Source organism: Capricornis sumatraensis, chromosome X (assembly GCF_032405125.1).
Source record: "Capricornis sumatraensis isolate serow.1 chromosome X, serow.2, whole genome shotgun sequence".
Classification (NCBI taxonomy): Eukaryota; Metazoa; Chordata; class Mammalia; order Artiodactyla; family Bovidae; genus Capricornis; species Capricornis sumatraensis.
In genome coordinates this window covers 130,502,252-130,524,140 of record NC_091092.1, presented here as the reverse complement: position 1 = coordinate 130,524,140, position 21,889 = coordinate 130,502,252, and the positions used below count along the sequence as shown (strand labels likewise).

General features: G+C 39.2%; 1 protein-coding gene across 1 annotated transcript in view; it reads left to right on the top strand.

The window, feature by feature from the left end:
- REPS2 (RALBP1 associated Eps domain containing 2) overlaps positions 1 to 21,889 on the top strand; it is a 236,098-nt gene that overhangs the window by 58,549 nt on the left and 155,660 nt on the right. The window contains exons 2-3 of the mRNA XM_068963320.1: positions 2,793 to 2,916; positions 21,204 to 21,352. Of these exons, the coding sequence (XP_068819421.1) occupies positions 2,793 to 2,916; positions 21,204 to 21,352 (273 nt within the window). The remainder of the gene's footprint in view (positions 1 to 2,792; positions 2,917 to 21,203; positions 21,353 to 21,889) is intronic.

Sequence of the window (21,889 nt, the reverse complement as noted above, 5' to 3'; positions counted from 1 at the left end):
TGTCCCTGCTGCTTTATGCTAATTTGTGTGAATTTTGCTAAAAAATAAAATATGTCATGATGGCCAAGTGAGATATTAGGAAGGAATTAAGGTGTTGCAAATGAGAAGATAGGCTTGATTTGGTAGATGGTTCTGTTATAGAATCGACTGGATGTGATTAACGTTGAAAATAAGTTTCTGATTTAAGGTATGGTGTGGTTGATGCCAACAGCTGAGGCGAGGGTTGCTGGAAGATCAGCAGGTTCAAGGTTATGTGAGGAGGGGCAAATGAGTAGGGCTTATTTATATTATGTCTGAGATGGCTTAGGGTATCCACGTAGAGATGTCCAGTAGGGTTTTGGAAAGCTGCATGAAATATCGGAGTTGTTAGGTTTGGAGAGAGTGATTTGGTGATCATTAGCATTTCTGTATGGTCATTGACGCCTGGGAAAGAATGAGATTACCAAAGAGCAGTGATTCTCAGCTTTGGCTGCACTTTAGAATTACCTTGAGAGCGTTACAAAAATACCCATGCCTGGGCTGCACTACTGAGTAATTAAAGCAGAATCTTTGGAAGTGGAGACTAGGTCCCTTTTTATTTTCAAAATCTACTTAAGTTATTCTAATATGCAGCTAGAATGGCAACAAAATAAACAAGTGGGCCAAAAAATTAGATGATCGCATGTTTATTGAATGGACACTATTGTTGGCACTGCTACTTTAACTTACATGAGGTGAGTACCTGTTTACACTTAAGGGGAGACTGAGGCACAAAAGGTAAGTAACTTGCCTTAGGTTATATAGGCAGCCGATTGGTGCTAAGGTAGGGATTCACACCTAAGTCATTTACTCCAAGAACTGTTCTTTATACCATAACATTCTATTGCTTCTCCACTCAAGAATCAGTCTGAGGGTTGAGAGTTTTGGAATGGCAGTGTGAAAAACTCAGCAGATCTTCCTCCCAGTGAAATAACCTTTTAACTGTAAAAATTATAAAGGATAATCATTTAAAGTCTCTGGAAATTGGCCTGAAGACATACAGCAAATGTAGAAACATTTATTCAAGAAAATCTACTAAATCTTAGTAAGAACAGTGAGCCAGCAGCCTTTGGGCCATGACCTCATCCTTTCCCAACCCCCATCAGTTCCATGCAATGGAGGACTCTTCTTGGTGAGTATAGCTGAGAAGATAGGACTTACCCCTCTAACTGTAGCTCCTAGTGGAGCGGTAGACAGTAGACTACTGGAAGTACCAGAAGGAGAAAGAGAGAGTGACAGAAAAATATTTGAAGAAATAATGGCTGCAAGATAACCCAGTTTGATGACAAACAGTAGTCTTCACAACCAAGAAGCCCAGCTCTGTCCTTTCAATGGCTGGCAGTCTTACTATGACTGCAGGCTGGGGATGTCTGCAATACAGTGAAAATGCCCAGAGTAGGAGTGAAAGAGAATGGAAGTAAGGCCAGTTAAAATGCCACAAAACTCACCATTCTTCCTGAGATTAGGCTGTTTTTCTTGAATAACATCACTGCACCCAACCACGCCCCCGCCCAAAGCTGCAAACTTTTGGTCAGTTCCCAGAGTTCTGTCCATTTTAGTTAGTTTCTCATTGTTCTGATGGAGGAGAGCGTTTTTGGCGACCCTTATGCTGCTATTTTTGCTTACATCCTAGTTGAATTTTTATTGTAATTTTCTTAAGATTACTTAGTTGCTGCTTATAGTTTGTTCTGAAAGCATTTGTGATATTTTGGAAATTATTGGAATAATTATTTTTCCTGTAATTATTGGAAATCTAAATCTAAAAGTAATTATTGGAAATCTAAAATTCCATCCATAAGGAACCAACTAATAATAATAAAAAATGCACAGTATATCTTTATAGCAGAATATTATGCAGTTGTTAAAGCAACGTGGTAATTTTAATTGTGCTGATAGAGAAGAATAGTCAAGGGATAATACTAAATGAAAAACAAGTCCTAAAATAGTATGTGATAGTCTATTTGTATAAAGTTTGATTAAACAACAGGAAAAACACAGGTGTGTACTACATATATGCAGAGAACATTTCTAGAAGAAATATGTAATATTTTCCTCTGGGACATAGGAAGGGAGGGTACTTCTTAGTTCTTTATCCCCACTTAGTATTATTTGAATTTTGGAGTATCTTTTACTTAGAAATAACTTTAAAGAAGTCATTGTATATTTAATTTGTTATTTTAAACTACCAATAGGACATATCATGTTAGTTTAAGGTCTACAAGTGATAAAGATTGCAATATTTTGATAATAATATTTGTGTATGTAGTATTTTTTTTTGTTTCCTTGAAGTGTGCACTCAAGATGTAATTTTGATGCTTAGGAAATCAGTTTGCTTGAGAACTTAAAAAAAATAATGAACTCACTTTTAATTTCGATCAACTGGGATAATCCACAAATAATGGTGATGACTAAACTGTTCTCTTTTCACCTTCGTGACTTTCTAGACTTTGTACATTACAGTCCACCCCCTGAAAAAGCCACTCTTTTGTAAGAAGATTAACAGCCATCCTTTGTCACTTTTATTTTTATCTTTGAAAGAGGAGGAATAATCACCTAATTCTGAAACATCATGCGTGGGTAGAATTGAATTACCCAAATTGAAAACCTCCCTGCAAGCTAGAGGATGAAGAATCCCACCAGCGTATACACATAGGCTCTCCAGGGACTTTTTGATTATTTACCCCGTGAAATCCTTGAGATTTCATAATCTATCTTGTCTCATTTTCCCATTATGAAATGGAATTTTCAGCATCCCTTCTCTTGTCTGTTTTCAGATCACAGAATTGTGTGGTGCCAAGCGGGTTGGTTATTTTGGTCTGACACAGTTTTACGTTGCCCTGAAATTAATTGCTGCGGCACAGTCTGGCCTCCCTGTGCGGATAGAGAGTATTAAATGTGGTAAGTATCTCCCATTTATACATTCTGTTATCCATGACAGTTTTTTGTTTTTGTTTTTGTTTTTTAACGAGAACCATTTTTGTCATAAAAAAGAGACCTGGGTTTAAGGCCTGTTCTGTAAGCATTTGTGGAATTTTTTGTGTCTTCTTCCATCTCTTCTACAAAATAAGACTTACCAGGTGTCTTAGTTTTCTTTTTTTAATGAGAAAAAATTCAGAGAGTGACCTGAGCGAGTCTTTTATCTGACTTGCCATTAAAAATAGATTTTGTTCTTTAGCTGAGAAAGATTGGGACAAGGGTTCTAGAACCTGTGGCAAAATAGTAAGACTCAAGTTTAATTTTCCACTTGAGGAATCTATGTTGTTTAAGGTTCTATGAGGGACAAGGAACTGAGTAACGAGGAGAGTTTGAGTGGCGCTGCCCCTTCTCTCTCTCTTCTGTTCTTGCCAGGCATGTCAAGTATGATTATCTTTTAATCTCTCAATTCCCAAAGCCCTATTAAGTACTTGCGGGCTATTTTTTGTAATGAATTTATCTTCTCAGAGTTTTTATTTATCATTTTCTTATCTTGCTATTCCTGCCCCAAACCCACCACATACTTGAGCACTTTTCACGACTTAAACCAAAAGCAAAGCCCCAAGCTCTTAGCATCATTTGCCCTGCTTCAGTACTGGTTTTTACCAAGCTGTTTAAAGAACATGATTATTCAGTGGATGTGCTGAGGTCTTTTGTTAGTTCACTGTGATATGAATTACTTTCCTGTGTCTACACAGCTACGCAGGAACTTTGCCTTTTTCCTCATTTTGAGATAAAAATCACCCAACTATTCCTATCTGTTCTGTGAAGTCCCTGGTGGATCTTTGTGTGGGCTCAGGATTTATGGTTAGTCCATGGTAACATTGTAGCTCCAAATAGCAGAGAAGATTCTGGTAAATTGACTATAGAAAACAAAGCTTTTTTACACTAACCATCAGGAAGCTGCAATCATCCTGCTAATCTTTATTAAAGGCTTAGTGTGTGCCAGACACTATATCATTTAGTCCTCATGACATTTACCTAAACTAGATAATTGTGTCAATTTGAATTGCTTAGAATAAGCTGTGATAACAAGTACCACTGAAATGTCAGTGCCTTAATGGAACAAAGGCTTGCTTACTGCTTTGCAGTGGGTCAGGGTGACCCTCCAGGGCAGCTGCCCTCCATGTGTTGGCTCTGTGATCCTGGCAGCTTTATCCTGTGGCACCTCCAACACAGCACCTGTTCCTGTAATTGCCACAAACAGAGGAATAGTTTCTCAGCCTAGCAGTTAAATGCTTTGGCCTGGATGTGACTCAGGTTACTGCTGCTCACAGTGTATTGGCCAGAACTTGGCACATGGATCTACTGACATGCAGAGCAGGCTTTGGGGGATGTAGTTCCCTCATGTGCCTGCAAGTAGAGGGGACTGGATGTGGGTGAACTCTGAAAGTCTCTATCCTGGTGCTGTTATTATCCACATTTTACAGATGTGAAAATGGAAGTGTAGGGGAATTAAGCAACTTGCTTAAGGATGTTAGGTTCTAACCAGCTCCAGCCAGGATCTCAGCCTCCATTTCCCAGGCTTTTTATTGTTATGAATAGTAGCCTCTTCTGGATGATTTTTTCTGTTTAGTAAGGTCCTGATTCTAATCTGTAAATCTGGAATGTTTCCTGAACAGGAAAAAAAAAAACCTGACCCCCCAAAGCATCCCTCAGTATTATATAATTTGGTTCCTTGAAATAGATTTCTTGATGGAGTGTAATTTCAGTGGCTGGTTTGGTGTCTGTTGGTCAGTGTTTGCTGTGATCTGTTCAGAGTTAAAGCTCACTGAATTTTGATTTGTGGTAGGCACTGAAAGTTTTCATTCCATTGTAAATGATCATTAATCTTTATTATAGTATCTCCCAACTTCATCTTCTGGAAGAGTTCAGAGCTTCTTTGTTGTATAAAAGAATAAACTTCTGACACCTTTGTTGCTTATATTTGGTTAGACTGAAATCTTTTACCTGATCTGTGCTTAGATCTATAGCTTAATTTCCTGGGGATGGGGGAGGGGGTGTAAGGGGTGGATTGTCTAAATTATCACTTGTATAAGGGATTAACCCTTTTCCCAAATATGAGGCTTTCTCCATTTTATAAATCCTGATGCTGCTTTTTACCACTGAGGGTTTAAGTATTCAGTTCAGTTCAGTCACTCAGTTGTATCCGACTCTTTGTGACCCCATGAATCGCAGCACGTCAGGTCTCCATGTCCATCACCATCTCCCGGAGTTCACTCAAACTCACGTCCATCGAGTCGGTGATGCCATCCAGCCATCTCATCCTCTCTCATCCCCTTTTCCTCCTACCCCCAATCCCTCCCAGCATCAGAGTCTTTTCCAATGAGTCAGCTCTTTGCATGAGGTGGCCAAAGTACTGGAGTTTCAGCTTTAGCGTCATTCCTTCCAAAGAACATCCAGGGCTGATCTCCTTCAGAATGGACTGGTTGGATCTTTTTGCAGTCCAAGTCTTCTCCAACACCACACTTCAAAAGCATCAATTCTTCAGCACTCGGCTTTCTTCACAGTCCAACTCTCACATCCATACATGACCACTAGAAAAACCATAGCCTTGACTAGATGGACCTTTGTTGGAAAAGTAATGTCTCTGCTTTTCAATATGCTATCTAGGTTGGCCATAACTTTCCTTCCAAGGAGTAAGCATCTTTTAATTTCATGGCTGCAATCACCGTGTGCAGTGATTTTGGAGCCCCCAAAAATAAAGTCTGACACTGTTTCCACTGTTTTCCCATCTATTTCCCATGAAGTGATGGGACCAGATGCCATGATCTTTGTTTTCTGAATGTTGAGCGTTAAGCCAACTTTTTCACTCTCCTCTTTCACTTTCATCAAGAGGCTTTTTAGTTCCTCTTCACTTTCTGCCATAAGGGTGGTGTCATCTGCATATCTGAGGTTATTGATATTTCTCCTGGCAATCTTGATTCCAGCTTGTGCTTCTTCCAGCCCAGCATTTCTCATGATGTACTCTGCATAGAAGTTAAATAAGGAGGGTGACAGTATACTGCCTTGATGTACTCCTTTTCCTATTTGGAACCAGTCTGTTGTTCCATGTCCAGTTCTAACTGTTGCTTCCTGACCTGCATATAGGTTTCTCAAGAGGCAGGTCAGATGGTCTGGTATTCCCATCTCTTGAAGAATTTTCCACAGTTTATTGTGATCCACACAATTCTGGATTTTCTTCCTTCATTTAAAGGTTTTTTAAATAAGTTACTTGCAATCAGCACATGTTGAGTAAGGATGAGTGCAAGACTGGGCCAAACTTTGAGCTGCTATTTAGCATTTTCCAATTTTTTGCTTCAAATCGATTAGCTTAATGTTTGATGACACACACCTTGAAGGTGAAAGAGAATGCCCTCTGAGAGCCTAATCTGAAAGACCTATCACACAGGGAGTTGTGGGTCCTTTCAGTCCTTCTTCTGTAAGAGTCATTGAGTGGCATGTGCCTGTGTGTATGTGTGCCTTTAACCCCTAGTCTTTCCCATTTTGCTAAATACCTCTACCGTATGCAGTTGCTTAAGCCAGGAACTTAGAAGACGTTCTTGATTTCCTCCTTTCCCTCCCTCACAATATAATCCATCAGAAGTCCTGCCAATATGGGTGAATTCTACGAAAAATTTAGAGAAGAGCTAACACCTATCCTATTCAAACTCTTCCAGAAAATTGCAGAGGAAGGCAAACTCCCAAACTCATTCTATGAGGCTACCATCACCCCGATACCAAAACCAGACAAAGATACCACAAAAGAAGAAAACTACAGGGCAATATCACTGATGAACATAGATGCAAAAATTCTCAACAAAATTCTAGCAAACAGAATCCAACAACATATTAAAAGGATCATACATCATGACAAAGTGGGCTTTATTCCAGGGATGCAAGGATTCTTCAGTATTCACACATCAATCAGTATGATATACCATATTAACAAATTGAAAGATAAAAACCATATGATTATCTCATTAGATACAGATAAAGCCTTTGACAAAATTCAACACCCATTTATGATAAAAACTCTCTAGAAAGTAGGCCTAGAAGGAACATACCTCAACATAATAAAAGCCATATCTGACAAACCCACAGCAAACATTATCCTCAATAGCGAAAAATTGAAAGTATTTCCACTAAAATCAGGAATAAGACAAGGGTGCCTACTCTCAACACTGCTATTCAACATAGTTTTGGAAGTCCTAGTCACAGCAATCAGAGAAGAAAAAGAAATAAAAGGAATCCAAATTAAAACTCTCACTGTAGATGACATGATCTTCTACATAGAGAACCCTAAAGATACCACCAGAAAATTACTAGAGCTAATTCATGAATATAGTAAAGTTGCAGGATAAAAATTAATACACAGAAATCCCTTGCATTCCTATACACTAACAATGAAAAAACAGAGAAATTAAGGAAACAATCCCATTCACCATTGCAACAAAAAGAATAAAATACTTATAAATAAATTTACCTAAAGAAACAAAAGACCTAATACATAGAAAACTATAAAACACTGATGAAAGAAATCAAAGAAGACAGAGATAGATGCAGAAATATACCACGTTCATGGATCAGAAGGATCAATATAGTGAAATGAGTATACTACACAAAGCAATCTATAGATGCAATGCAGTCCCTATCAAGCTAACAAAGGTTTTTTTCAAAGAACTAGAACAAATAATTTCACAATTTGTATGGAAATACAAAAAAACCTCGAATAGCCAAAGCAATCTTGAGAAAGAAGAATGGACCTGGAGGAATCAACCTTCCTGACTTCAGACTATACTACAAAGCTATAGTCATCAAGACAGTATGGTACTGGCACAAAGACAGAAATGTAGATCGATGAAAGAAAATAGAAAACCCAGAGATAAATCCACACACCTATGGACACCTTATCTTTGACAAAGAAGGCAAAAATATACAATGGAGAAAAGACAGTCTCTTTAACAAGTGGTCCTGGGGAAAAGTGGTTAGCCACATGTAAAAGAATGAAACTAGAACACTTTCTAACACCATACACAAAAATAAACTAAAAAATGGATTAAAGATTAAATGTGAAACCAGAAACTATAAAACTCTTAGAGGAAAACTTAGGCAAAACACTCTCTGACATAAATCACAGCAGGATCCTCTATGACCCACCTCCCAGAGTAATGGAAGTAAAAACAAAAATAAACAAATGGGACCTAATTAAGCTTAAAAGGTTTTGCACAAGGAAGAAAACTATAAGAAAGGTGAAAAGGCAGCCTTCAGAATGGGAGAAAATAATAGTAAATAAAACAACTGACAAAGAATTAATCTCCAAAATATACAAGCAGCTCATGCAGCTCAATACCAAAAAAACCCCCCAAACAACCCAAGCAAAAATGGGCCAAAGAACTAAACAGACATTTCTCCAAAGAAGACATACAGATGGCTAATAAACACATGAAAAGATGCTCAACATCACTCATTATTAGAGAAATGCAAATCAAAACCACAATAAGGTATCATCTCATGCTGGTCAGAATGGCCGTCATCAAGAAGTCTACAGACAGTAAATGCTGGAGAGAGTGTGGAGAAAAGGGAACCCTCTTACACTGTTGGTGGGAATGCAAACTGGCACAGCCACTATGGAGAACAGTGTGGAGATTCCTGAAAAACTGGAAACAGAACTGCCATACAACCCAGCAATCCCACTGCTGGGCATACACACCGAGGAAACCAGAATTGAAAGAGACACATATACCTCAGTGTTCATTGTGGCACTGTTTACAATGGCTAGGACATGGAAGCAACCTAGATGTCCATTGGCAGAAAATGTACCACAACTTTCTGATCCAGGAAGTGGGTGGGATGATTGAGAGAATAGCATTGAAATGTGTATTACCATATGTAAAATAGATGACCAGTGCAAGTTCAATGAGTGAAGCAGGACATCCAAAGCCTGTGCTCTGGGGCAACCTGGAGGGATGGAGTGGGGAGGGAGGTGGGAGGGGGGTTCAGGATGGGGGCACACATGTGCACCTGTGGCTGTTTCATGTCAATGTATGGCAAAAACCATCACAATATGTAAAGTAATTATCCTCCAATTAAAATAATTAATTTTTAAAAAAGTTCTGCCAATATGGCTCTAATCTCATTGCTTGTTTCCTACATCTTTCTACCTCTGCTAAATGAGGCCACCTGCAGCCATTTTCCTGAGTGCCACAATGGTTTTGTCATTAGTTTCTTGGCCTTTTCTCTTTTCTACTCCGGTCTCTTTCCCCACGTAGCACTAAAAGTAGCTTTTTCAAAATAGATTATTTTATATAGCTCCTTGAAACTCTCCCTGTGTTTGCTTATTGTACATAGCGCAAAGTTCGAAGTCCCTACAGTTATCTGTAAGGCCTTACATAATCTAGTCTCTGCCTACTACCCCTCCTCATTTCAAATCTCTTTTCTTTCTTGTAATCTGTCCCCCAGCCTTACTGGTTGTGTATCCATTTCTGGGCCACCTCTTTCCTGCTGCAGGAAAGAGCATGTTATGTCAAGATCTTGGGTTGCTAGTGGTCTGTTCTCCATCCTCTCCTTCCAGGGCTGCATCTCCTCCTCACCCTTTAGGGTTCCAAGGCTGTCCCTGACACCCTATCTAAAGTATGTCCTGTCAAATTAATTCATTAACAAAGGAACCAGCATATAGTAGAGCTGGTTCGAGAAAATGTAGGAAAGTCAGAAGTATTTATAGTCACGGAAAGAAAGAATGCTGGAATAAGCTTGCTAAATTATGTACAAAATTGATTAATGCCCTACAGAAAAATAAAACTGTAACTGGGTTATTATACTCTTTTGTAAGATAAAATTCATTTGCACTGCTATCAGAAAAGAAGTGTTTGTTATCTAACAAATTTTCTACAAGTTAATATCACCCTTTCAGAATTGTAAAATGCTTCATCAAGAGTAAATAGTAACTTAAAAGCATTCATCCCTAGGGAATTAGGTAATCCTTGGATGGGCCTGTTAGTGCTGGATAATGTGACAGTCCCCTCCTTGCTTAATTCTCTCACTGCCTGTTCCTTCATAGCTCTTTTGTTAGGGTTTGTAAGTACTCCTTTACAGATTTGAGTAATTTTTTGGCTATCTTCCTCAGCAGTCTGCACATCTAAGGGGAAGGGAGGAGCCTCTGGTAACCCCTGTACTGAGGGGCCTTGTTGGTGCTCAGGGCATGTTTGTTGAATGAATACATGAAGACACAAATGCCTGGGCATGGGGAGTGTCTTAATCATCTGTCACTCTTTTTAACACAAACATTTGGAATTCACATTCACCAGGAACTTCTGAGGGATGCTTACAGAAGTCATCTCTCTTAGGCATTGGTTCCCAACCTTGTATGAACTTGAGAATCATCTGGATAACTTTAAATGCAAAATAAAAACTACAGGAACCTGGGACTACCTGCAGATATGTGGCTTTAGCACAAGGTTTTTCAGAGCACCCCAGGTGATTCTTCTATGGAGCCAGGGTTGAGAGTGACTTCTAAAGACAGTCAAGTGGAGTATCTTCAAGAGCTTTGCTTAAGCTCTGAGTACAGATTTGGTCACATTAGGGCCCAAACTGGAGGGAGGCAAGAGGCACCCAGGGTGTATGACTGTAGGGGATGTATAACTTTAGGGGTTCTAGCTCCCTGGACCCTGCAAGTGCTGACTCTGACTTTCCAGGGCCCTGAGAGGGAGTACCTCAAGTGCTAGCCCCAGGCTTTTCTCTGGCCTCACCCTAGTGGGAGCTGGGGTAATGCTGTTGGGAAAACTAACTTAGGAGGGCAGAAGGTGGTATTGGGGTGAAGTTCAAGGCTGGCAGAGAGTTCCTGAGGAGGAAACCATGTGTGAACATTTTTCCTGGGAGCAAACCTTCCTGCTTTCCAAAGATAGGCCAATAGGAAGTGTGAGGACTGAGGGAAGGTGTAGCAGGGTCTACAGTAGTGTTTTGAAACTTTATCGTGCCATGGCCCCTTTGACAGTGTGAAACCTGTGAACCCCTTCTTGGAGCAATTAAAAAAAATTATTGGAATATAGTTGCTTTATAATGTTGTGTTAGTTTTTGCTGTGCAGGAAGGTGAATTAGTCATATATATATATATATACGTATATCCTGGTGGCTCAGATGGTGAAGAATCTGCCTGCAAGGCGGGAGACCTGGGTTTGATCCCTGGTTTGGGATGATCCCCTGGAGAAGGGAAAGGCTACCCACTCTGGTATTTGTGCCTGGAGAATCCCCACACACAGAGAAGCCTGGTGGACTGCAGTCCATGGATCACAAAGAGTTGGACACGACGAGCGACTAAGCACACATACATATATCCAGTTTTTTAGATTTCCTTCCCATTTAGGTCACCACAGAGCACTGAGAGAGTTCCCTGTGCTATAGAGTAGGCTCTCATTAGTTATCTATTTTAACATAGTTCAGTTCAGTTGCGTTCAGTCGCTCAGTCATGTCTGATACTCTGTGACCCTGTGGACTGCAGCATGCCAGGCCTCCCTGTCCATCGCCAACTCCCAGAGTTTACTTAAACTCATGTCCCTTGAGTTGGTGATGCCATCCAACTATCTCATCCTCTGTCGTCCCCTTCTTCTCCTGCCTTCAGTCTTTCCCAGCATCAGGGTCTTTTCCAGTGAGTCAGCTCTTCGCATCAGGTGGCTAAAGTATTGGAGTTTCAGCTTCAGCATCAGTCCTTCCAATGAACATTCAGGACTGATTTCCTTTAGAATGGACTGGCTGGATCTCCTTTCAGTCCAAGGGACTCTCAAGAATCTTCTCCAACACCATGGTTCAAAAGCATCAATTCTTCAGTGCTCAGCTTTCTTTATAGTCCAACTCTCACATTCATACATGACTACTGGAAAAATCATAGCTTTGACTAGATGGACCTTTGTTGGCAAAGTAATGTCTCTGCTTTTTAATATGATGTCTAGGTTGGTCATAACGTCTCTTCTAAGGAGTAAGTGTCTTTTAATTTCATGGCTGCACTCACCATCTGCAGTGGTTTTGGAGCCAGTCCAAAAAGTCTGTCCCTGTTTCCATTGTTTCCCCATCTATTTGCATGAAGTTATGGGACCAGATGCCATGATCATAGTTTTCTTAATGTTGAGCTTTAAGCCAACTTTTTCACTCTCCTCTTTCACTTTCATCTAAAGGTTCTTTAGTTCTTCTTCACTTTCGATCGTAAAAGTGGTGTCATCTGCATATCTGAGGTTATTGATATTTCTCCTGGCAGTCTTGATTCCTGCTTGTGCTTCATCCAGTCCAGCATTTCTCATGATGTACTCTGCTTAGAAGTTAAATAAGCAGGGTGACAATATACAGCCTTGGTGTACTCCTTTCCCTATTTGGAACCAGTCTGTTGTTCCATGTCCAGTTCTAACTGTTGCTTTCTGACCTGTGTACAGATTTCTCAAGAGGCAGGTCAGGTGGTCTAGTATTCCCATCTCTTTCAGAGTTTTCCACAGTTTATTGTGTTCCACACAGTCAAAGGCTTTGGCATAGTCAATAAAGCAGAAATAGATGATTTTCTGAAACTCTCTTGCTTTTTTCTCACGATCCAGTGGATATTGGCAATTTGATCTCTGGTTCCTTTGCCTTTTCCAAACCCAGCCTGAACCTCTGGAAGTTCATGGTTCACGTACTGTTGAAGCCTGGCTTGGAGAATTTTGACCATTACTTTACTAGCATGTGAGATGAGTGCAATTGTGTGGTAGTTTGAGCATTCTTTGGCATTGCCTTTCTTTGGGATTGGAATGAAAACCGACCTTTTCCAGTCCTGTGGCTACTGCTGAGTTTTCCAAATTTGCTGGCATATTGAGTGCAGCACTTTGACAGCATCATCTTTTAATATTTGAAAGAGCTCAACTGGAATTCCATCACCTCCTTGTTTTTAGTAATGCTTCCTAAGGCCCACTTTACTTCACATTCCAGGATGTCTGGCTCTAAGTTGGTGATTACACTATCGTGATTATCTGGGTCATGAAGATCTTTTTTGTATAGTTCTTCTGTATATTCTTGCCACCTCTTCTTAATGTCTTCTGCTTCTGTTAGGTCCATACTATTGCTGTTCTTTATTGTGCCCATCTGTGCATGAAATGTTCTGTTGGTTTCTCTAATTTTCTTGAAGAGATCTCTAGATTTTCCCTTTCTGTTGTTTTTCTCTATTTGTTTGGCTTGATTGCTGAGAAAGTCTTTCTTATCTCTCTTTGCTATTCTTTGGAACTCTGCATTCAAATGGTTCCTTTTCTCCTTTGCCTTTGGCTTCTTTTCTATTCACAGCTGTTTGTAAGGCCTCCTCAGACAACCATTTTACCTTTTTACTTTTCTTTTCCTTGGGGATGATCTTGGTCCCTGCCTCCTGTACAGTGTCACGAATCTCAATCCATAGTTCTTCAGGCACTCTGTCTATCAGATCTAATCCCTTGAATCTATATGTCACTTCCACTATATAATTGTAAGAGATTTGATTTAGGTCATACCTGAATGCTAGTTCAAATCCTGAAAGATGATGCTGTGAAAGTGCTGCACTCAATGTGCCAGCAAATTTGGAAAACTCAGCAGTGGCCACAGTACTGGAAAAGGTCAGTTTTCATTCCAATCCCAAAGAAAGGCAATGCCAAAGAATGCTCAAACTACCGCACAATTGCACTCATCTCACACGTTAGTAAAGTAATGCTCAAAATTCTTCAAGCCAGGCTTCAGCAATACATGAACCGTGAATTTACAGATATTCAAGCTAGTTTTAGAAAAGTCAGAGAAACCAAAGATCAAATTGCCAACATCCGCTGGATCATCGAAAAAGCAAGAGAGTTCCAGAAAAACATCTATTTCTGCTTTATTGACTATGCCAAAGCCTTTGACTGTGTGGATCACAATAAACTGTGGAAAATTCTGAAAGAGATGGGAATACCAGAGCACCTGACCTGCCTCTTGAGAAACCTGTATGCAGGTCAGGAAGCAACAGAGAACTGGACATGAAACAACTGACTGGTTCCAATTAGGAAAAGGAGCACATCAAGGCTGTATATTGTCACCCTGCTTATTTAACTTCTACGCAGAGTACATCATGAGAAACGCTGGGCTGAGAGAAACATAAGGTGGAATCAAGATTGCCGGGAGAAATATCAATAACCTCAGATATGCAGATGACACCACCCTTATGGCAGAAAGTGAAGGAACTAAAAAGCCTCTTGATGAAAGTGAAAGAGGAGAGTGAAAAAGTTGGCTTAAAGCTCAACATTCAGAAAACGAAGATCATGGCATCTGGTCCCATCACTGCATGGCAAATAGATGGGGAAACAATGGAAACAGTGTCAGACTTTATTTTTTGGGGCTCCAAAATCACTGCAGATGGTGACTGCAGCCATGAAATTAAAAGACGCTTACTCCTTGGAAGAAAAGTTATGACCAACCTAGACATCATATTAAAAAGCAGAGATATTACTTTGCCAACAAAGGTCCATCTAGTCAAGGCTATGGTTTTTCCAGTAGTCATGTATGGATGTGAGAGTTGGACTGTGAAGAAAGCCGAGTGCCGAAGAATTGATGCTTTTGACTGTGGTGTTGGAGAAGACTCCTGAGAGTCCCTTGGACTGCAAGGAGATCCAGCCAGTCCATTCTGAAGGAGATCAGCCCTGGGATTTCTTTGGAAGGAATGATGCTAAAGGTGAAACTCCAGTACTTTGGCCACCTCATGCGAAGAGTTGACTCATTGGAAAAAACTGTGATGCTGGGAGGGATTGGGGGCAGGAGGAGAAGGGGACAACAGAGGATGAGATGGCTGGATGGCATCACTGACTTGATGGTTATGAATCTGAGTGAACTCCGGGAGTTGGTGATGGACAGGGAGGCCTGGCATGCTGCGATTCATGGGGTCACAAAGAGTAGGACATGACTGAGTGACTGAACTGAACTGAACTGAATGTTCTAGTGGTTTCTCTTACTTTCTTCAATTCACTTCTGAATTTGGCAGTAAGGAGTTCATGATCTGTGCCACAGTCAGCTCCTGGTCTTATTTTTGCTGACTGTATAGAACTTCTCCATCTTTGGCTGCAAAGAATATAATCAGTCTGATTTCAGTATTGGTCATGTGTGAGTTGGTGATGTCCATGTGTAGAGTCTTCTCTTGTGTCGTTGGAAGAGGGTGTTTTCTATGACCAGTGTGTTCTCTTGGCAAAACTCTGTTAGTCTTTGCCCTTCTTCATTCTGTACTCCAAAGCCAAATTTGCCTGTTACTCCAGGTATTTCTTGACCTCCTACTCTTGCATTCCAGTCCCCTATAATGAAAAGGACATCTCTTTTGGGTTTTAGTTCTAGAAGGTCTTGTAGGTCTTCATAGAACCGTTCAATTTAGTTTCTTCAGCATTACTGGTTGGGGCATAGAGATTATACATAGTAGGATATGTATGTCAATACCAATCTCACATTTTATCCCATCCCCATTTCCCCCTTGTTATCCATATGTTTGTTCTGTAAATCTGTGTCTCTATTTTGGAGTAATGTTTTAAATGTGTACAAAGTTGTAGGATTATAAAGGATAACAATTACAACTGAGCCTTGAACTACTCGAGAGTTCCTTCCATCACTAGAGCATGGCAGGCTCCCCTATCCTTCATTATCTCTTGTAGTTTGTTCAAATTCATGTCCATTGAGTCAGTGATGCTATCTAACCATGTCATCCTCTGCTGCCTACTTGTCCTCCTGCCCTCAATCTTTCCCAACATCAAAGCCTTTTTCCAGTGAGTTGGCTCTTTGCATCAGGTGACCAAAGTATTGGAGCTTCAGCTTTAGCCTCATTCCTTCCAGTGAATATTCAGGGTTGATTTCCTTTAGGACAGACTAGTTTGATCTCCTTGCAGTCCAAGGGACTCTCGAGAATCTTCTCTAACACCACAATTCGAAAGCATCATTTTGTTAATGCTCAGCCTTCTTTATGGTCCAGTTCTCACATCCATAGATGGCTATTGGAAAAACCATATTCAAAAGCATCAGTTCTTTGATGCTCAGCCTTCTTTATGGTCCAATTCTCACATCCATACATGGCTATTGGAAAAACCATATTCGAAAGCATCAGTTCTTTGATGCTCAGCTTTCTTTATGGTCCAGTTCTCACATCCATACATGGCTATTGGAAAAACCATAGCTTTGACTATACGAACCTTTGTCAGCAAAGTTATGTTTCTGCTTTTTAATACACTGTCAGTGTTTTTCATACTGGAGCACATGTCCAGTAGTAGCTGGTTTGTAGTGTTTTTGTGAGCATAAAATTGGGTAATCCTTTGGCCAGGCATCTAAACTGTGCTGTCTCATATGGTAGTCACTAGTCCTGTGAAACTGGCTATGGAGCATTTAAAATGTGTCTAGTACCAGTGAGAAATTGTATTTTAATTAAATCAACAATTTAAATTACTTAAAATTTAAATTAAAAGCTCAAGTAACGTAAAATGTTTTTCCATTAAATGAAACTTTTTTGTTTTAGTAAGACTATGTTTTACTTTAAGCACTGTATTATATAAGACAGGTGTCAGCAAACTTTTCCTGTAAAGGGCTAGGTAGTGTATATTTTAGGCTTTGTGAGCTATATGGCTTTTATTGCAAATATCCAACTCTGCTCTTGAACTGGGAAAGCAGAATGTGTAAATAGAAGAGCATGGCTGTGTTCCAGTAAAACTTTATTTATGGATATTGAAATTTGTATTTCATAATTTTCACATCATGAATTATTTTTCTTTTGATGTTTTCCAAGCATTCAAAAATGTAAAACCTATTGTTTTTTAATGAAAATACTATTTTTTAAAACTGAAGTATACTTTGATGTATAGTATTATATAAGTTACAGGTGTATGATATAGTGATTCACACATAGGTTTTAAAGATTATACTCCATTTATACTTATAAAATATTGGCTATGTTCCCTGTGTTGTATAATACATGCTTGTAGCTTATTTTGTACATAGTTTATACTTATACTGCTACTATATAGTACTCATGAGCTATATGGAAATAGACAGCAGGTTGAATGTGGCTCATAGTTATATCTCAAGACTGATGAATTCATGTCTCTCAAAAGTAATTTATAAGACTGTGCACAGTAACTATGTTTATAATGACTCCAAACTGAAAACAACCCAAATGTTCATCACAGAGACTAGGTTTAAAAAATTTTAGTATATTCATAAAAGTGGATTACTCCATAGCAGTGAAAAAGAATGAACTATGTCTTTAGATGATTATGTTGTACATTGGATGATTATCACAAGGTGTTATCAGAAAAGCTAGGCACAAAGATTAATATTGTATGATTCCATTATGTGAAGTTCTATAGTGGCAAAGGTAATCTGTGGATTTGGAAATTAGAATACATTGCTCAGTGGGAGAAGGGGAGGTGATTAACTAGAAAGCAATTTGGGTATTTGTTATGAGGTTATATATACATTTGTTAAAAGTCTTCAAATGAGGTTTCCTAGTAGCTCAGTGGCAAAGAATCTGCCTGCCAATGCAGGAGACACAGAATTGATCGTGCCCTGGGAAGATCCCACATGCTGTCGAGCAACTAAGCCTATGCACCACAACTATTGAGCCTGTGCTCTAGGGTCTGGGAGCCACAACTGCTGAAGCCTGTGCTCCCTAGAATCTGTGCTCTGCAACAAGAGAATCCACTGCAGTGAGAAACCCTTGCTGCAACTAGAGAAAAGCCTGCAGCAATGAAGACCCAGCATGGCCAAAAATAAATAAATTTTTAAAAGTCTTCAAATTCTTAAGCTCTGTGTACATCATCATCATCCCTCCATACAAAATACTCCATACATAATTTAAGAAGAAATCAATTATTTGTTGATTTTTAACATTATAGTATTTCTTAGTAAAATCTAGATCTCTGGACATAGTGGTCCATATTGCTTCATAGCAACCATCAGCCAAACTGCTTTTCCAGTAGGGCAGCCAGTAGCCATACTACTGCAGCTCCTGAGTGCCTGAAATGTGGTGTATCTGAATTGAGGTCTGTGGTACAGGTAAGTACACATGGGGTTTAAAGCATTAGTCTGAAAAGAGAATATAAACTGTTATATTAATTTTTATCTTATTTACATGCTGTCATTGATAACATTGGATTAAAATATACTAAATTAATTTTACCTCTTTTTTTGCTTTTTTTTAAGTTGAAAAATTTTAGGTGTGACAGAACATACATAATATAAAAATCATCTTAACCATTTTTAAGTATACAGTTCAGTAGTGTTAAGTATATCCACATTGTTATGCAACCTATCTGCCTACATTGCAAGGTGGAAACTCCACCCCCATTAAACAGCTCCCCAGTTCCCTTCCCTTCAGCCTCTGGCATCCACCATTCTATCTTGTGTTTCCTTGAGTTTGACGATTGATCCGTCATGTAAGTGAAACCATGCAGTATTTGTATTTTTTCACTGGCTTCTTCACTTAACATTTTTTGTTGTTGTTAATGTAGCTACTATACAATTTACAGTGATACATGTGACTGCGATTATATTTCTCAGCTCAGTTCAGTCACTCAGTCATGTCCAACTCTGTGACCCCATGGACTGCAGCATGCCAGGCCTCCTTCTCCATCACCAACTCCCGGAGTTTAGTCAAACTCATGTCCATTGAGTCGGTGATGCCATCCAACCATCTCATCCTCTGTCGTTCCTTTCTCCTCCCACCTTCAATCTTTCCCAGCATCAGGGTCTTTTGAGGACAGTGCACAGCAGCTACCTCTTTGTAATTAATCTTTTATTATTGCATTTATGCTGCTTATGTTTTTTATAATGAATTGAGGAGATTGATGTATTTCTAATATTCATGACTCCATCAAACATGGGAAAACAAAGGATTTTTCCTTTAGAGGATCACATGTTTAAAAAAGCAGAGACATAATTTTCTTTGTGGAAGGGAAAAATAGTCATTTCTATTTAATATACAAAGCATTTCTGTGTTCAAAGAATACAACCTAAGACACCATTATGAGACAAATGATTGCTGTGCTCATTGTGTCCTTGGCCCCTGTCAGTATTTTATTTGAACTCTTAATTTGTTTCCTGTGTGCTAGTTTAATTCAGTTTGGGAGAAAAGATTCTAACCAATTATTGCAGATAGATCTCCTGTGATTACTTGACATATATCACTGGATAGTAAGTACTTTATTGATTAACTTTCTAATAAAGTGTTGCTATTAAATTTGCTGTACATATGACTATGAAGCAACATTTAGACTGAACGTTGACAAACTAGTTTTGCTTTTCACTTTTAAAAAGCATAAAAAAAATCTTGCACCACCTTAAGAAAAATAGCATCTTTATTAGTTTTCAATAATAGGAATATCATTATATATGGTTACAATTCTGTTAAGTAAAAGTTGTTTAAAGCCTTGTAAACAAAGAAAGTATGAGAGAAATTCAGCTGTATTTTGTCTTTTGCTGTCTGAGGGAGGGAGATTCTTTCCCAGGTGAACAATTCTGGAGAAATGCCATAGCCAGGGAAGGAGAATTTGTGATATGACAGTGTCCTAAAGGACAGCTGGGGGCCTTAGTGTAATAGTTGATATTCACCAACCCGGTTTGTGTTCCATTGTTCCTGGAGTTATATGTTAAATAGCAGTGAAACGCTGGTCAGGGAGCTTACAAATGGCTGAACTTTTCCTTTTTTTTTTCTTCTTTTTTCAGATAGGGCTTGTAAGTAGCATCATTCTCTTGTGGGCAGATTAGAATACAAGTTATTTTATGTGATCTTGTTCAGTTTTTTAAGATCCTTTTTGCAGACTGAGCTGTAATAAATACCTTTCTGAGAAGAGAACCATAGGATTAGCTCATATTTGATTTACTGAGAATCTAGACTTTCTTTTCTCTTGCCTTCTTTCTTTTGAAGTCCAGTCCTGCCTTGAGTGCTGAAGAGCTGCCAAGGTTAGGAAATAATAAAATATTAAAAATGGTGACCATTGTCTCTTTAGGGGAAAGTCTTGGTTTAATTTTCCAGATTGGTTATTCTATTCATGTCTCTCGGGCTCTTGGCTGATTGATCATGCAGGGATTTGTCATATTGCCTACTTCTTTGAATTGAATGTGGACATAGCAACTAAAAATAAACATGATGTGGATATTAGAGAACCAGGGGCCTTCTTTGCCTGGGGAGCTGAGATACTGCTTGCTGTTGCTAAGATGTTTTCTGGCTGTAACACAGCAGCAATCATTGGAAGTGCAGCTGTGTTTTTGGAAGAGCAAGCTAAGGGAAGGCAAAGGCACACTGATGAATATTATCCTAAACAATGAATCCAGATGCAAATCATTATGCCTAACCCAGAATATTGTACCCATTTTTGGTGTTCTTTGTGCTGTGTTATTGTGTGCGATTTGCTGTGCTGAGAACTTGAAGTGTGCCAAAGTATCATTTCTGTTTTCAGGATAGTTTTGTCAGAAATTTGAAAGGTAAGTAAATACACCAGACTGTTGCATTTCAGCTCTTTGTGGTATTGAGTGTGGCTAATGGTTTTGACAGTAGAATTTGACTGAATGTTGGATTGATTGCTCTAACTTGATGCCATTTTCCTTATTCCATTACAAAAAGACAACTGGAGATTGTGTGTGAAAATTCCTTGAGCAATAACATAGGATGAGAACATGTTGTATCCAGTAAGTCTGCCTTGGGAATGAGGGGCCTTTCTATAGGGCAGCAGCACTGACTTGTGAAGAGCCAGCTCTGCCACAGATACACTGTGTCATCTTAGCTCCTTCTGGTCTGAGTCCACATCTGTAAAAGAAGGGTAATGATCATCTTACTGTAGCGAGTTGTGAGGATTAAATAAGTTAATATTTGCAGATCTTAATATAATCTCTGGCATATAATAAATACTATATAAGTTTTCCCTGCTACTGTTGTTGCTTTATACTGATTTCTACAATGTCACATCCCTTTTCTTGGTGCCAAACTAAAGGCTGAAATGGGAGATCTGTCCAAAACCTGAATTTGTTCTAGAATGATTGGACAGCGTTTAAAAATGTTGAGCCAAGATACCTTGCTTAAATTGTAGCATTTTTCTATCATGACATTATTATAGGAGTCTTTATTGTGTTGAAATCAGGTTTAATCTATATTTAGTGCTCTGGAATTTTTCCTCAAAAGTGACTCATCTTTTGGCCATTGAGTTCCCCTTTTTTCAGTTTTCAAATAAAGTCTCACTTGAGCTTCTTTGATTCTGCTCTTAAAGAACTGCCGCTGCCTCGCTTTATGATGTCAAAGACTGATGCTGAAATCCGGTTTGGGAACACGGCTGAGCTGCATGGAACTAAAGTTCAGATTCCGTATTTAATCACAGAAAAAAATACCTTCAAAAGAATCGACGATGAGGATAAACAGGTAAATAGTCTGATCAGGCAAGTCTGTTTGCTTCTGACCATGAACCCTCACAGAGCAGTGCCTCATAGCTGCTGTCAAACTTCCAATTCCTTGAATTGCACCATCTGGGATACAATTATAGGCTTGGAGTGTGCCTATAAAGTTTCCTTGTAGCAAGAAGGAGAGGCTGATGCATAGCATTTACCAAGAGCCATCTATGGGCCATTTAGAGCCTACTTTAATGTAGAATTGTGTCTCAAGTAAGGCTACTGCTTTAACACACTTATTTGATTTATCTAACCACCATTTCCAAATGGGTTCTTTGAAATGTAACCTCTAGGAGTTTTTAATAAGTGCTTTCTTCTAAAATATCTGGTTTCTCTGGTTAAATGTGGCTGGAGAATGCTGTTTCATGCCTTATTCTTGGGGGAAAGGCTAAATACTCTTGTCTTAGACATTCACGGTGCATATTAGCACAGTAAAGGCCCTGATAAGTCCTGCAATAAAGAGACCTGGAGATTGGCATGTACTAAACTTATTTCACCAGGGAATCCCTTC